Raw genomic sequence first — 16,151 nt, 5'->3', positions numbered from 1 at the left:
AATTAACAATCCTGTCTTCCCAGTTTTTCCTCAACAGAGCCTTTTTAAGGAGTAAGACAAAGCAAATTCACTGCAATATACCATCATAAAAAATCTACAAAGATTTCTGCTTCATTACTATGTTAGTTTCTTATTGTTACTGTAACAAATTATCCTAAACTCAGTGGCTTACAATCCCATAATGTATCACCTTACACTTCTGGCATGGGGCTCACTGGGCTAAAATCAAGGTGTCCAGTGCTGCATTCTTTCTAGAGGCTCCCGGGGAGGATCAGTTTCCTTCCCTCTTCCAGTTTCCTGAGGATACCTGTGTTCCCTGGCTTGTGGCCCCTCCATCTTCAAACCCTGAAATAGCTGGCTGAGTCTTTCAGCATGAAATCACATCACTCTGATATTCTTCTGCCTCCATCTTTCTTTTTTTTTAAAAATATTTTATTTATTTATTTTTTGAGAGAGGGGAAGGGAAGGAGAAAGAGTGGGAGAGAAACATCAATGTATGGTTGCCTCTCATGCATTCCCTGCCTGGAACTGGCCTGCAACCCAGGCATGTGCCCTGACTGGGAATCGAACCTCGATACTCTGGTTCACAGGCCCGCGCTCAATCCACTGAGCTATGCCAGCCAGGGCCATCTTTCATCTTTTAAGAATTCTTCTGATTACATTGGACCCATCCAAACCACCCAGGATAATTTCTCTATTTTATGGTCACCTGACTAGCAACCTTAACCCCTACTAGCCATGTGCAGAACTGATGCACAGATCCTGGAGATAAGGATGAGAACATCTTAGGGGAACATTATTCTGCCTTCCATGGTTTCCAAACTCTTTCTAGTTGAATTCACAAGCCTCCTTTTGGTCCTAATTCTCTTCCACCCACCCACCCTGCCCACCCCCACCCCCATCCACATTGCACAATTCTAAATGCCTCTTTTTTCCCCTCTAAACTCTTCTTTCTTGAATGTGAAAACATCAACATTTCCACTTCTTTTCTGATTATTTCCCTTTCTACCTGTTGCTTTCACTTCCTTCTCTCCACTCCCCAGTTATCAAGTCTCTGTCCTAGGCTCCATCAATAAAAAACGTCCTCATAGGGCAATCTGTTTTCCATCTCCCCAAATCCACATCTCTTGCCACAATTTTCCATAACTCTAATACTATTTCCAATTACCAGCTCATGTGGATAACTGTGATTACTTCAATTTCAGCAGTTTCCACATACAAATTAATCATTGTACTCTCATGCCTTCCATTATTTCCTATTTTGTCAGTGGTTTCTCATGTTCTTTTTTTAAATATTTTATTTATTTATCTTTAGAGGGGAAGGAGAGAGGGAGAGAAATACCAATGTATGGTTGCCTCTCATGCATCCCCTGCTGGGAACTGGCCTGCAACCCAGGTATGTGCCCTGACTGGGTTATGTTCTTTTTTATTGTGGTCTTTTACTTTTTATATTTTTATTTTATTTTATTTTATTATTTTTTTAATTTAGTTATTTTTCAAGTACAGTTTTCTATTTCTCCCATCCCAGCCCACCCCGCCCTGTGCTCCCCACCTCCCTCCCATTTCCTCCCCCTCTAGTCCTCGTCCCTGTCTCCTTCATACTTGTTCCTCCAAATCCCTCCCCTTTTTCCCCCTTAAATTCCCTCCCCTCTCCCCTCTGGTCACTGTCCCCTTGTTCTCTATTTCAGTATCTTTGTTTTTATTCTGCTTGCTTGTTTGTTTTGTTGTTTAGCTTCCTGTTAAAGGTGAGATCATATGGCATTTGTCTTTCAACACAGAAGATAATAAAATTGGAGTCTTTATTATCTTCTGATATTTTCTTCATACCTTTTCACTCAAATTAGAAACCACATTCTCTGACTTCATTTGAAATATGCTCTTGCCACTTATTCCCTTACATTCCTGGTTCAAAGTCCATATGTCTGACACTCTAAAAGGTCCAAACTCAAAACGTCAGAGTTTAGAATGAGAAACACTTTATTGATCAATAAGGTGCCAGCTGAAAAGATGAGAGTACTAGCAGTTTCTCAAATCCATCTTTTAAAAAGTAAAGGTTGGGTCAAGGGAAGAGAAAATGGGAGGGGCTGTTTTTGTAAAAACTGGAGCCCCGAGCAGAATTCCTCTAATGATCAATGTGTCTAAAGAGCAGCCATTGGCCGAAAGGCCTTGGGCACAGTGTAGGCTGGAGTAAGACGGAGTCAGACCTAGCATTTCACTCTGTTCCAAATACAAAAAATTGACCTCTTCACATTAAAACACATGCAACAATTTCCTTACATATATACTTATGTGAATTTAAAAATAATATTATGTACATAGGTATCACTGTACATGTGTTACACACCAATCATTTTTTTCATGGATTACCTAATATAATCACAATAACCCTATATTAATGACAAAGGAAAATATTGAGGTCAGAGAGGTCAAATAATTTGCCCACGGTCAAGAAGTAGCAAGTGGCAGATATTCCTAAAAGGTGCTGTCACCATTCAGAACTGTGAAGACTCAGAACCGTCTCCTTTACTTTGAATGTCTGCCTCTAAGTTTAACATTACTTACCCTAAATGTTCACTGATGCTATTCCTGACCTTGGAATGGCCTGTGTCAATGTAAGAATATGTCCAAACCTATAGAGAAGTTTTACCAGTTTATTTAAGCCAAACTGATGATTGCCAGCAAGCAAAAATCTCAATGAATTGAGAAAATGCTCTGGAAAATGGCAGTTTTACCACTAATTTTATACATCAGAATCAAAGGAGAAGATGGAGGGGGTTACAAGAAATCCACTGGTGATAGATTAGAGAGGTGGGAAAAAGAAAAGTGGGGAAATCTCTGAGGTTGGATAAAAAAGAAGAGGGATAGACACGTATTTCTTTTACATAGGTGGGTACAGAACAGTTCACAGTGAACTTTCACAGCACATAGAAATGGTGTGTGGGCGAACGAGGTAAGAATGAGGGGTTCTGTGGTGTCCTGTTCTGGTGGGAAACTGCTCTCAGGGGCCTGGAGTCAGAGTCAGGGATCTATGTGTCTCTGTCATTGTCTCTACAGAACCTCTCCTCCCACGCACCCCTCCACACAGGCCCCAGGCAACTGCTGGTCTGTTTTCCGTCACTATGTTAGTTGCATCACTGATTGAGTTTTTGAATGTTAAACTAACCTTCCATTTCTGAAATAAACCCACCTTAATCATTACATGTTAGCTCTCTTACATATTTCTGTATTCATTTACCTAACGTTTTTGCTTAGGATTTTTGCATCTGTTTATAAATGTAATTGCACTGCAAATTTTCCTCCTACTAAAGCCCTTGCCATACTTTGTATCAGGGCTATGCTGGCCTCAGAAAATGGACTGGAGGGTGTTTTCCATTCTCTTCTTTTCTATTCTCTAGAAGAATTTGTGTAAGGTAGGTATAATTTGTTCCATATCTGGTTTGAATCAACCAGCAAAACTAACTGACCTAGAATTTTCTTTGTGGGAAGGTTATTAATTTTAAAATACATATAGAAGTATTCACATCTTGTTTCTTTGCTGTCAGATTTTGTACGATGTGTATTTTCTTGACTTTTTATTAAAATACATTAAGAGTGAAGTTTGATTTCTGACAAACATGCGATTCAGTGATGTAAAGTTTATATACCTTTGTTTTTAAATATCTGTGGGCTGATATCCTTTTATACCTGATATTGGGTATTTAAGCTTACTCCTTATTTCTTTACTATTCCTCATAGTGCTGGTGGGGGAGTTATAAAACTGTCATTTCAAAGAACCAAGTTTTATCTTTGTTGATCTTCTCTATTGTATGTTTGTTTTCTACTTGTTGCTGTTCTTATTTTTGTCTTTTTATTTTCTTTAGATGTTAAGTTCTTTTTATAACTTTTTATTATAGATGTTCAGTTCATTGCCTTACAGCTTTTCTTCTTTATATATTTCGGTAAAATTTCCTTTTATAATGGATTAAATATATCATTAATTTTCAGAACATTCACTTCAAATTTCCTAATTCCCCAAAAATCACTAATTTCCATTATGATTTCTTCTTTGACCCATCGGTTGTTAGGATATATAGTTCTTAATATATATGCATTCTAAGCATATTTTTTATTACTGACTTCTAGTCTAATTTCTTAGCAGTCAAAGAACTTACTTTGTATGAACTTGATTTGCTGGAACTTGCCGCTATTTGCTTTTAAATAAGATTGATTTTGTATAATGATCCACACGTTTGAAAGCAACGTATATTCTACAGTTTCAGGATCCAGTGTTTATATTCATGACTATTAGGTCAAGTATGTAAATTATGTTGCTCAAATCTTACATATCTTTATAAATTATTTTCTCTGTTGTACCTGAAAAACATATGTTAAAATTTCTCCATGGCCCTGACTGGTATGGTTCAATGGCTGGTGTTGCTCCTCAAACCGAAAGGTGGCCAGTTCCATTCCTGGTCCGGAGACATGCCTGGGTTGCAGACCAGGCCCTTGGTTGGTGGGGTGCAAGAGGCAACCAATCCATGTCCTGCCATTATTGTTTCTCTCCCTCTTTTTTTCCCTTCCTTCCTCTCTCTAAAAATAAAAAAAAATCTTTTTTAAAAGGTTTCGTTAACTCTGTGACAAAGCATAAGAGATACAATTCCCCTTAATCCTCAATACACATTTACTATCCTTTGCCAACAGCAGAGAATAAAATTATGGTGTCAGAGCTTCAGAAGTCCACTTGACGCAACTGTCCTCACATTGCTACTTGTGTATATTTAGGAAATAATGAAGTAAAAAAATGACCCTGAAGTTGTAAGTGTAAATCATACCCAATATGAAACACAGTCATTATGACCAGACATTCAAATTCCAAATACCGTCCTCATTTTTATTCCTTTGTTAGAAAGTGAAAGCAAGCTACTCCAACACCCTGCAGTTTGTGCTAACATATGTGCAGTCCATGGAGGGCCGCAGACCCTGTCTGTCCTCTTCAGCACTGTACATGAAATGTCCTGCATAGTGCCAGGCACAGGAGAGACACTCAGCAAACACCTAGGCAATGAAGGACAAAGAAGTACAAGAAAAGCCAGTAATCTGGGGAAAGGGATGAGATGTGGGAGTGGGCTACATAGAACAGAACAAGTAAAAGGGAAATAATACTTGTATAACGTCACTCGCAGTGTCAAATCAGAAGAAGTTTAAGTAGAACAATACTTACACCATTTTTCTTTAATACTTATATGCAATGGCTTCCAAATTCTAAGCCTTAAATTCCAAAATAATTCCTAATAATTTAGAAGCAGAATTGAAGAATAATTATTAAAAGCTCATTAACTTGTTACTATTTTGTAAAAAAATAAACTTATAAAGGTTTACATAATAAACTCATTTGGGTAAAAAGATACATAAATTTAAAAATTCTGCAAAAACACAAGAAACTATTAACAGTGGTTTTGTCTAGGAAGGCCTGGAGTGCCTAATGCAGAAAGATGGAACTTTTTAAAAATTTTATATGCTTTTGCACTGTTTAAATTTTATATTTTACAAGATAATAGTAAATTTTATACTAAAACTCATATAAAGAAAATGTCCAATTTGTAAATTTTTTGAACCTGAGATAGAAATGATAATCTCAAGAATATATTGATGATTGATTGATAACATTATTTAAAGTTTGCAAGTCCTATTCTCTTTTTATTAAAATGTAAAAAGTAGACAATGGAACAGACTAAGACACAAGACAATGAGTCACATATCAGTATGCTTCAATGCTGGAAAAAATACTCTTATACTTCAGAAAATTTTCCAAAAGCTGAAATCACAACCATCTACAGTACCTCGCTACTTGTCGTTAATTCATTCCAGAACCCATGATGAGTGCCAAAATCTACCAGTGCCGAGCAGACCACAAGTGATGGAGCATTTTCCCTTGCAGCATGGGGTCGCGACTCACACAAGTTCTTTCCAGTGAGACCAGTCCTGAGCAAGCACTGAGGGCCGAAACATTTTTTTTTTCATCAAAATGTGACGAGTGCCAGGTTTGATGAAGTATGAAGCCGACAATTACCAAGGTATGACTGTTATTTCCTGGTTTCTGCTAACTATTACCAGTGATCTGTTATCACTGAACATATGTTCAAATTTAGGGTTTTTCAATTTTCTAAAAATGAGACCTATTATATAGAATAGTTGTACCAGGTACATAACAGACCCCAAAATGAACAAAACCTGGTTGCTCATTCTCCTAACACTCTACAAATCCTTTTACTTAAAAAAAGACCTCACTACATATATCATAAGTACAGGACTATTGGAGGACTTTATTATAGGTGGATTGACCATAAAATTATAAACTGTCATTTTAGCTTTCAGTCACTTTTTTACTGTTGATACACTTAACTGTAAAACTTAAAAAGATATGGTTCTCAAATGATGGTATATTTATGAGAAGGTTAGTAATAACTAACATTCTAAAATATACATGTCAGTGGAAAAGCTTTCAAATGAACACAACTTCCATATCATTTTGAATAGATTTAAATTGTATCCATTTTAGAACTAGTAACAGTATTCTTTGATAGTGGCTCAGTATAAGATATTGTACTGGAAATCTGTAAATTAAGCAACTGTTTCTTATGATATGCGTCATTTTCCTGGTTTGCATATTCATCCACAGATTTCCTTATGCAGTTCTTTAATTCGTCAATTCCTTCTCCAGTAATTGCAGAGATGGGGATGATATGTTGGAACTCCACTGTCCTCTCTGGAATCATGTTTTTTTCAAATAAATGCAGAAAATCTGAAACAAAACCCATATAACTATGATGATCTTCATTGTCTTTGAAAGTAAGTTAAAACTGGACTCCCAGTCAAAATGGCAGCACAGGCACACATGGCTTGCCTCTTTGCACAACCACATCAAAATTACAACTTAAATATAGAACAAGCATCACTCAGAACTATCAGAAATTGAGTTGAATGGAAGTCTGACAGCTACAGAATTAAAAAAATCACATCTATCCACACTGGTAGGAGGGGCACAGATGCAGAACAGGCTGATCTCTCACCCATGAGCGGTGGATAAAAATTTGGGAGGAATATCTCAGGAGCAAGGAATCCCAGTCCCACACTAGGCCCCCCACCCCAGGGTTCCAGTGCAGGAAAGATAAGCCCCCACAACTTCTGCCTGCAAATACCAGTAGGGATTGAGGTGGTGGAAAAAAATGCTGGAGCCCTAAGCATTTCCTCTCAAAAGAACCCATACACACTGACTCACCTTCACAGACTCACTCCCTCTGAGCTCCAGCACCAGGGTAGCAGCTTGAAAGAAACCAGTGGTATACAAGGAGGAACTGAAGTATCTGGCATCAAGGCCAGTAGAGGCCATTGTCCCTTTTCTAAACCTTCCCCACAGAGCTGGCAAGCTGATGCCATATCTGAAGACTCCAACAAACTGGCTAACACTGTTTGATGCCCCCCCTTTAAAATCCCGAGAGACTCTGCCCCACCCAACTTATGGGCCCACCCAAGCTGCTTTTCCCTGTGAAGGACTGGTCTTGGCTCATACTTTGCAACTTCATAAAACCTCTCAAACAAGCAATAGTTGGCCTTGGTGAGCCCCAGGCAGGGCATTAGCAGCAGCCAGCCTAGATTCACTGCTTGGCTTTGCCTGGGAATCTCCATGTCAAGCACAAGTAGCAGCCATCTCAGATTGCTTTGTAGTTAAGGCCAGGTGGCTCTGGGGCAAAAGAGGTGGGGATGACCTTGGCCTGCACTACCCAGGGAAACCCCAAGGCCAGCACACCCAGTAGACAGCTAGAGACCACATCTGAGCACCACCAACCTGCCCCTGCATAACTGATCCTCAACAGAGGGCAGAGGTTAGTGGTAAGTGGTCACAGCCAATCCTTGCCACTGACTGGCCTCCCATTGATCTGCCTACAGCAAAAAATGCTCAAGTACAAGAGGAAGGTATACTCAGCCCACACGAAAGGTGCACCTTTATAGGGGAGGCTGTGCCAGTAAACCCTAGAGGACACCTACAACCTTAGGCCACACTACCAAGACACAGAGTCAAAGCAGCTCTACCTAATACACAGAAACAAACACAGAGTGGCTGCCAAAATGAGGAGACAAAGAAACATGGTCCAAGTGAAAAACAGATCAAAACTGCAGAAAAGGGGCTAAATGAAATGGAGATAAGCAATCTACCAGATGCAGAGTTCAAAACAGTGGTTATAAGGATGCTCAAGGAACTTAGTGAGGACCTCAGCAGCATAAAAATGATCCAGTCAGAAACAAAAGACACACTAAGTGCAATAAAGAAGAATTTATAGGGAATCAACAGTGGAGTGGATGAAGCTGAGAAAAAAGTCAATGATTTGGAATATAAGGAAGCAAAAAACAACCAATCAGAACAACAAGAAGGAAAAAGAATTTAAAAAATGAGGGAACTATAAGCAGCCTCTGGGACAACTTCAAGAGGTCTAACATTTGCATCAGAAGGAGAAGAGGAAAGAGCAAGAAATTGCAAATCTATTTGAAAAAATAATGAAAGAAAAATTCCCTAATCTGGTGAAGGAAATAGACGTGCAAGTCCCAAACCGGATGGATTAAAAGAAGCCCACTCTAAGATACATCATAATTAAAAGGCCAAAGTTTAAAGATAAAGAGAGAATCTTCAAAGCAGCAAAAGAAAAGCAGTTAGTCACCTGCACATGAGTTCCCATAAGACTGTCAAATGATTTCTTAAAAGAAACTTTGCAGGCAAACGGGACTAGCTAGAAATATTCAAAGTGATGAAAAGCGGAGACCTATAGCCAAGACTGCTCTACACAAAGCCATCATTTAGAATCAAAGGGCAGATAAAGAGCTTTCCAGAAAAGAAAAAACTAAAGGAGTTCATCATCACCAAACCATTATTATATGAAATATATTATATGAAATGCTAAAGAAACTTATTTAAGAAAAAGAAGATCAAAACTATGAACAGTAAAATGGCAATAAATATATATCAGCAATGGAAGCTAAAAAACAAACTAAGCAAACAAGAAGGACAGAGACAGAATCATGGATACGGAGAGTATTTTGATGGTTGCCAAATGGGAGGGGAGTGTGGGGGAACAGGTAAGAGGTGAGGGGATTAAGAAGTACAAATAGGCAGACACAGAATAGCGATGGGGATGTAAAATATAGTATAGGAAATGGAGCAGCTTAAGAAGTAGCCAAAGAACTTATAACCCAGGTACATGGACAATGGTGGGGGGTTGCCTGAGGGAGTGTGGGGTGCTGGGTGGAGGGGCAAAGGGGGAGAATCAGGACAACTGCAATAGCATAATCAATAAAATTTAACTTAAAAAAAAGTTAAGTCAAAACTAGGTTAAAGGTTTGATTTGTGAACCAAGACACTGAAAACTTAGCACTTTTAATTCTTTTTCTGTTTCTAATAAGTCCTCAGAACCCTTGGTTTTTACTAGTGACAATGGTTAAGGTTCTTGTTACACGTTAGATGCTTAGTAAATTATTTGTTAGATGAAGATATTTTAAACTAAATTAAGCATAAATTAGAGAATCACAGAAGATGATTTACTTACAGAAGCAAGTTGCTTTGGCAGGGTGGGGTTTGATAAAGTGAGGCAACATAGATTGTGTGAAAGAACGTTTCTACAAAAATAACATCATCTGTGATGTGGAATTCTCCAGCTTGCCGCAGTACACAGAGGGCCTTTAACCACCCTAAAGTACAGGCTTATCACCATTGGTACAAGGAGCCCTACTAAACTAAAAAAGGTGTGGGGTAGTTCAAGGGGAGATCACTCCAGTCCAGTCCACTCTATCACTGCACAGGCTGAAAGCTGTTATATTCCGCTTTCCTCTCCCCTGGACCCAAGGCAATGGGATGAGGGATGGCATACTGATGAGATGGGTTAATACTGGTATGAACTGGAAAGGCAGGGCTGAAAAAGAATGGACGAGCTAACATGGAGCTTGGTTTCTAAGATTCATATGCCCCCGGGAAGTCCACAGAGGTTAATTCAGGAATTATCACTAATGGGACTACATTTTGTTTCATGACAGTCCAAAATAACCACAAACTCTTGAGTTACTCTCCCTTCTGGTACCTCTTCTGAAATGCCCTTTTCTGTAAAACTGACCAGCAAATAGATCTAATGGGCTCATAAAGCAAATGACATTAAAAAATAAAAACTATTTACTAATCCCATGGAGGATTCATATCCCCAAAGTAACTGATTAACTCAAGGGCAGCTCCTGTATGTAAATTATAATGAGAAAATATTTTTGAGGGGAGAAAGAATCTTCTGGTGTTGACAGTCCTAATAATAATTTATTTTCCCCAATTTTTATCCCAAGGATAAAAGAAGAGAAACTAGTACTATTTAAAACCCTGTGAACAACTTGCCATTCCCCTACTTTTTCTCATTTGTGTACAAGTTCTCCTCCAGACTCTGAGAGGCAGAACAAGCCTCATCACTGAAGGACAGAGAGCTCCGCAAAGCCCGATATTCCTGAGTGGAAGGTCCCTTTAAGTTCCTTTACATGAAGTGCTTCATTTAGGAACAAATTTCAAACACATAGATCCTTTTGGAATAACATCATTTTTCTGTGTTATACACACACAGACAACATGTACTCAAATTATTTTTAGAAAATTAGTGCTCTTCAAAGACCCAATACAGCTGACATTACAAAGATACACACCTCAACTGTTAGCTGTGTTTACATTTATGGTGTACTAGAGGAATGAAGGTCTAGAACCTGTGAAATACATTCAAGTGAAGACTTTACAGGGAGATGCTGGCTTTTGCCTTTTCTGATCCAAATCCCATTAACTTATTAAGGACCCCATATAAGTTTTACTTCTTCATGAAACCTGACCTTTTCAGCTCCAATTATCTTTTTCTTGTCTCCTCTCACTATTTACATCACACATTCTGAAACTTGGTAAGTACTACATTACAATGTTATTTGAATGTTTCATATGTTTCGGGTTCTTCAAACATATGTTTTTTAAGGCTAGCAATGTTAGTTTTCTTTTCCACTGGTTATACACTCTGCACTGACTGGTATTCATTAAATTGGCATTAAATGAATGAATGGGTTTTACCTTGAGGATTCCGGAGTTGGTCCATTAGCACATGGAATTTATTTTGGGCATCTGGTAAGTCCATTTTATTTACTGCCAGGAGTGCAGGTTTTGTCTGAAGTTCCTCTTTGTACAATTCCAGCTCCTTTAAATAAAAAAAAGAAAAGAAAAACCAAATAATTTTTTTCAAATCCTCACTGGAGAATATATCCATTGATTCCAAAGAGAAGAGGAAAGAGAAGGAGACCGGGAGAGGGAGGGAGAGAGACAGACAGACAGACAGGCATCGACTGGTTCCCTCCTGCACGTGCCCCAGCTGGGGATCAGATCTGTAACCTAGGTAATGTGCCCCGACTGTACATCTATGACCTCTCAGTTTACAGGATGATGCTCTAACCAACTGAGCCACACTGGCCGGGGTGAAAAAAACAAATTTTTTATTAAAATAACTATATAGAGTAGCTGTTTGGTAATATCTGTTTTTACCTTGTAGGCCTGTGTAATCTAAAGCTCAGTCATATCTCTGAAATGTAGTAAGTCTCAACAACCACAGAGTTCATCAACAAAGGAAACTCAGAAAATGTTTAATAGTTAGGCCATGTGTTAATATATGTTAGCTTATATGACATTCTAGAGACAACTGTGATTTGTATCTCGAATTAAATACAAGCAACTGGACCTCTATTTTTTAATAGATTTTATTTATTTTATTTAGAGAGAGGGGAAGGGAGGGAGAAAGAATGGGAGAGAAGGATTGATGTGAAAGAGAAACACTGATTGGTTGCCTACCGCACGCCCACAATAGGGGACCTGGCCTACAACCCAGGCATGTGCCCTGACTGGGAATCAAACCCATGGCCTTTCCGTTTACAGGCTGGCTGGCGCTCAACCCACTGTGAGCCACACCAACTGGGGTCAAATATCTGGACTTCTATTAAACACACAGATAAAATTCAAAAGTGAATAGAAATAAATCTTTATAACTGTATTATATTTATTTATTTATCTATGATACCAAGAAGCATCAGCAATAGAAAAAATAAACAAATGGGACTTCATGAAAATGTAAAATTCTGTGCTTCAAAATATAACATACATAAAGTGGAAAGACAATTGGCAGAATGGGAGAAAATATTTGCAAATCATGTATCTCATAAGGGACTTGGATATATCCAAAATATACCCAAAACATAACAAACTCTTACAATTTGACAATAAAAAGAAAAATAACTCAATAAAAAAATGGGCAAAGAATCTGAATAGGCATTTCTCCAAAGACAACAAATGATTAATAAGCACTTGGAAAGACTACCATCATCATCAATAACTAGGGAAAGGCAAATCAAAACAATAATGAAACATCACTTTATTCCTACTAGGGTGGCTAAAATAAAAAAAATAGACAATAACCAGTGTTGACATTAATATGGAAACACTGGAACCCTCATATATTGTGAGAGCTGTAAAATGTGCAACAGTGCACCCACTTGGGAAAACAGTTTGGCAGTTCCTCCAAATGTTAAACACAGAGTTACTATAGTATCCAGCAATTCCACTTCTGGGTATATACTCAAGAGAAATGAAAACAAGTCCATACAAAAACCTGTACACAAATGCTCACAGCAGTGTTATTCATAATAGGCAAAAAGCGGCAAAGGAAACAGGATACACAAAGTCCTGGAGGTAGGAAACATCACCCACTGTGTTGGTGGGGGGCTGGACACAGAATGGGAGAGGGGCAGGAGGAAAAACAGATGGACTGCAAGGCGGGAGCCCAGTGCTGCCAGACCTCATGAACTACGTTCAGGTTAGACTTTAACCTACAACAACAGGGCACCATTGAAGTGTTTTAAACATGGAACAAACATCAGCCCGGTTCTTTTACAAAGCTAACTGTGGCTGTCACAAAAAAAAAAAAAAATGGACTGCACAGAAATGAAACTGGCAGCAAGAAGATCAGACAGGACGGACTCACAATGTTCTAATGAGAAGGGCTGATGACCGTCCAGTGGGAATGAAGACAAGCAGATGGACCTCAGTGAGACTCAGGATATAAACCTGACAGGGCCGGACACCGGTGGTCAGACAGGGAGAACCAAGACTACCACCCAGGTTTCCGGCTTCAATACCCAATAAGTTCTGGAGGAGGCTGGAGAGTTAACAAAGAAGAGTTCAGCTTTATACATATTAAGTCTGAGAAGTTAATGGTATACCTAATCAAAGGTGTCTAAGAGGCAGCTGGTCGAACACTCAACCAAAAGATCTGGGTATCAGACAGTCACTGGTATATTTGCTGTAGTGAATGCTAATTAAATAATAACAGGAAAGAGTATAAATAATAGACTGAGAAATAGTCTAAGAAGTAAGAATAAAAGTTTAAGCAAGATAAAGTCTAAGAAGTATGCAATAAGGAGAATTTTACTGGTTGCAGTAGGTTGAGGAGCAGGTTAATATTGAAAACTAGGACAAGATTAGATAATTCTTTAATGTCAAAGGTTCAAAAAGCAGAGGTGGAATATATATTTATTTTACTTGTCATTCATTGTTTCATACAGTCTTGTGTGCCGGTACCAGACCAAATGCAGCACACAGTGACACTGAAACAGAAAACCTACCTTTGTCAGCAGTATTATGGTTTCAAAAGCAGTTCTGTACTGAGTCTTAGAAGAAAGCTGAAATCCAGAAACATCAACCTAAAAAAAAGAGGGAAAGAAACAGGCTTTAACACAAGGTTAGCTGTACATTTGTTCTGAAATGTTTTATTCTCTCAAGCTAAAAATAATTTTTCAATCTATGGGTGATTTGGCAATTCAAAATAAATAAGAGAAACCGAAGTATCAAGATAACTATAATTATTCGGACAAAATCACAACCACTAATAAAGTGAAAAACTAGTATAGATAAGACAATATTTATGAGTAGGTACAATCTCATAAACAGTTGACCCTTGAACAATATGGGGGTTAGGGACACCAACACCTACACGCTACCCAGCACAGCTGAAAATCTGTGTATAATTTTTCCCTCCCCCAAAACTTAATTACAGCCCCTCAGTATTTGTGGGGGATTAGGATACTAGTTCTAGGACCCCCACAAGGATACCAAGATCTGTGGATGGTAGTTCCTGGATGTACAATGGCATGTTGCCCTGGCCAGTGTGGCTCAGCCGGCTGAGTGCTGGCCCATAAACCGAAAGGTCACAGGTTCAATTCCCAGTCAGGACATGTGCCTAGGTTGAGCGTTTGGTCCTGGATGGAGCGGTTTCAGTCCTGCTTGGGGCCCCAGAGAGGGACAACTGATTGACGTTTCTCTCTCACATCGATGTTACTCTCCCTCTCCCTCTGTCTTTCCCTCCCTTCCCCTCTCTTTAAAATCAATAAATACTTAAATGGTGTAGATTAAGGCACACAGCAGGCCTCCACATCAGCAGACTCCCAACACTGGATCAATAACAGTACAGGTATTTATTGAAAAAAATCTTCATGTAAATAGACCCGCAGAGTTCAAACCCATGTTGTTTGAGGGTCAGCTGTATAACTCCAGCACCACCAATAAAGTAGGAAAAAGACACCAGATAACATGGACTATGCTGGAAATCTTAAGGAAGCAAACCTTGACAGGTACGGCCGAAATTACATCTGAGATAGTAAGTAATGCCATTTCCACTGACATGTTACAAAGATTATTTACTGTACTTGACTCCCATTTACACAGACTCAATGGAGTCACATATGTTACCACTTTAAACATATGAACGATTTCTAGGAAAACTGAATTAATTGATTTTTCACATTCAGTTGAATAGTGCATTGATGTACATGACTTACAACAAAAAGCAGCTGTTTAGTTCTTTCTATGTGCTTCAGGAATTTGTGGCCCATTCCTTTGTTCATATGTGCTCCTTCTATTAAACCAGGAAGATCAGCTACTGATATCTAATACAAAGTTAAATGTTTGATAAGAAAAGAAAAAAACATAAAAACTGTAAGCACAATTACATCAAAAAATGCTCATGGTATTTCGAATATAAACAGTTCCTGATTTGTCATTACCATTGCACCCTTATAAAGCCAAGACACCTTTACAACAGCATCAAAATTCTTTGTTATCAGAAATTAGTCCCATTTTTAATTATTAATCTAAAAATCTAGAACTTTAGGGATTAGTTATTAATCACAAAATTCTATTAAGAATTCCATAAATTATATTGTTTGATATGAACTTTTCAGAGTATTTCAACTTTCTGAATTTTTAAGTGTTAAAGGATATTAAGTCAACTGCTACTTAGTAAATTCTATAGTTTTGTTTTGAAATTTGTTAACTATTTGTTTATAGTTAAGTTTCGAACTCTATATGTAGTTAATGTTCCTTTTCTGTTCATATTCTACCAGGAAGACTATTGGCCATCCTTAAAAAGTGCAGGACAGGGTTAGTGTTCCTGTGTTCCTTTGGAGATGATAAGCATTATTAACCACTACTCTGCACTCGTAGTTTTCAAACCTCGCTGTGCACGATCATCAGTTCTGTAACTACAGATGCTCAGGCCCTACCCCGAGGGATTTGGTTTCAAATCTCCAGGGCACAGGCTTCATTTATCATGGCTGTTCTTAAGGCACCAAAATAATTCCAACATACGATAAGGGATGAGAAGCGCTGCGCTGGGCACACTGCCTGTGCGAGTAAGGATTTCAGAGGTTTCGAGAAGTGTGGCTGTGTGACAAAGCAGCACACACCACAGAGGTGTCATGTCCTCAAATTTTGTTTGAAGGTTCTCTACTAACTTCCCTTAAAAATGATAAACAATGCATAGCCAGGTAGCTTAGCTGGTTAGAGTATTGTCCAGATACACTAAGATTGTGGATTTGATCCCTGGTCAGGGCATATACAAGAAGCAACCAACGAATACATAAATAAGTGGAAAAACAAATCAATGTTTCTCTCTCTCTCTTCCCCTGAACTTCCCTGTGTAAAACTCAATTTAAAAAAATTTTAAAAATCACAATATCCTTTTTTGCTAAATATTGCATATATAATTTTACTTATTTTTAATATTCTATGTATTTGC

General features: G+C 38.4%; 1 protein-coding gene across 1 annotated transcript; it reads right to left on the bottom strand.

Annotated features, from left to right (window-relative positions):
• Positions 1-6,275: 6,275 nt before the first annotated feature.
• On the bottom strand, positions 6,276-15,021 carry LOC128625818 (GTP-binding protein 10-like; the record flags this gene model as incomplete). The annotated part of the gene is made up of 4 exons (XM_053655052.1): positions 6,276-6,781; positions 11,108-11,231; positions 13,702-13,779; positions 14,914-15,021. Coding segments are annotated over 4 exons (573 nt in total), but the record flags the coding sequence as incomplete, so codon positions are not given.
• Between the last annotated feature and the right edge of the window lie 1,130 nt (positions 15,022-16,151).

This window comes from Artibeus jamaicensis, unplaced genomic scaffold (assembly GCF_021234435.1).
Source record: "Artibeus jamaicensis isolate MK-2021 breed Jamaican fruit bat unplaced genomic scaffold, CSHL_Jam_final contig_923, whole genome shotgun sequence".
NCBI classification, from domain to species: domain Eukaryota; kingdom Metazoa; phylum Chordata; class Mammalia; order Chiroptera; family Phyllostomidae; genus Artibeus; species Artibeus jamaicensis.
Note: the sequence above shows the minus strand (reverse complement) of the source record. Positions and strands in the feature narration are given on the sequence as shown.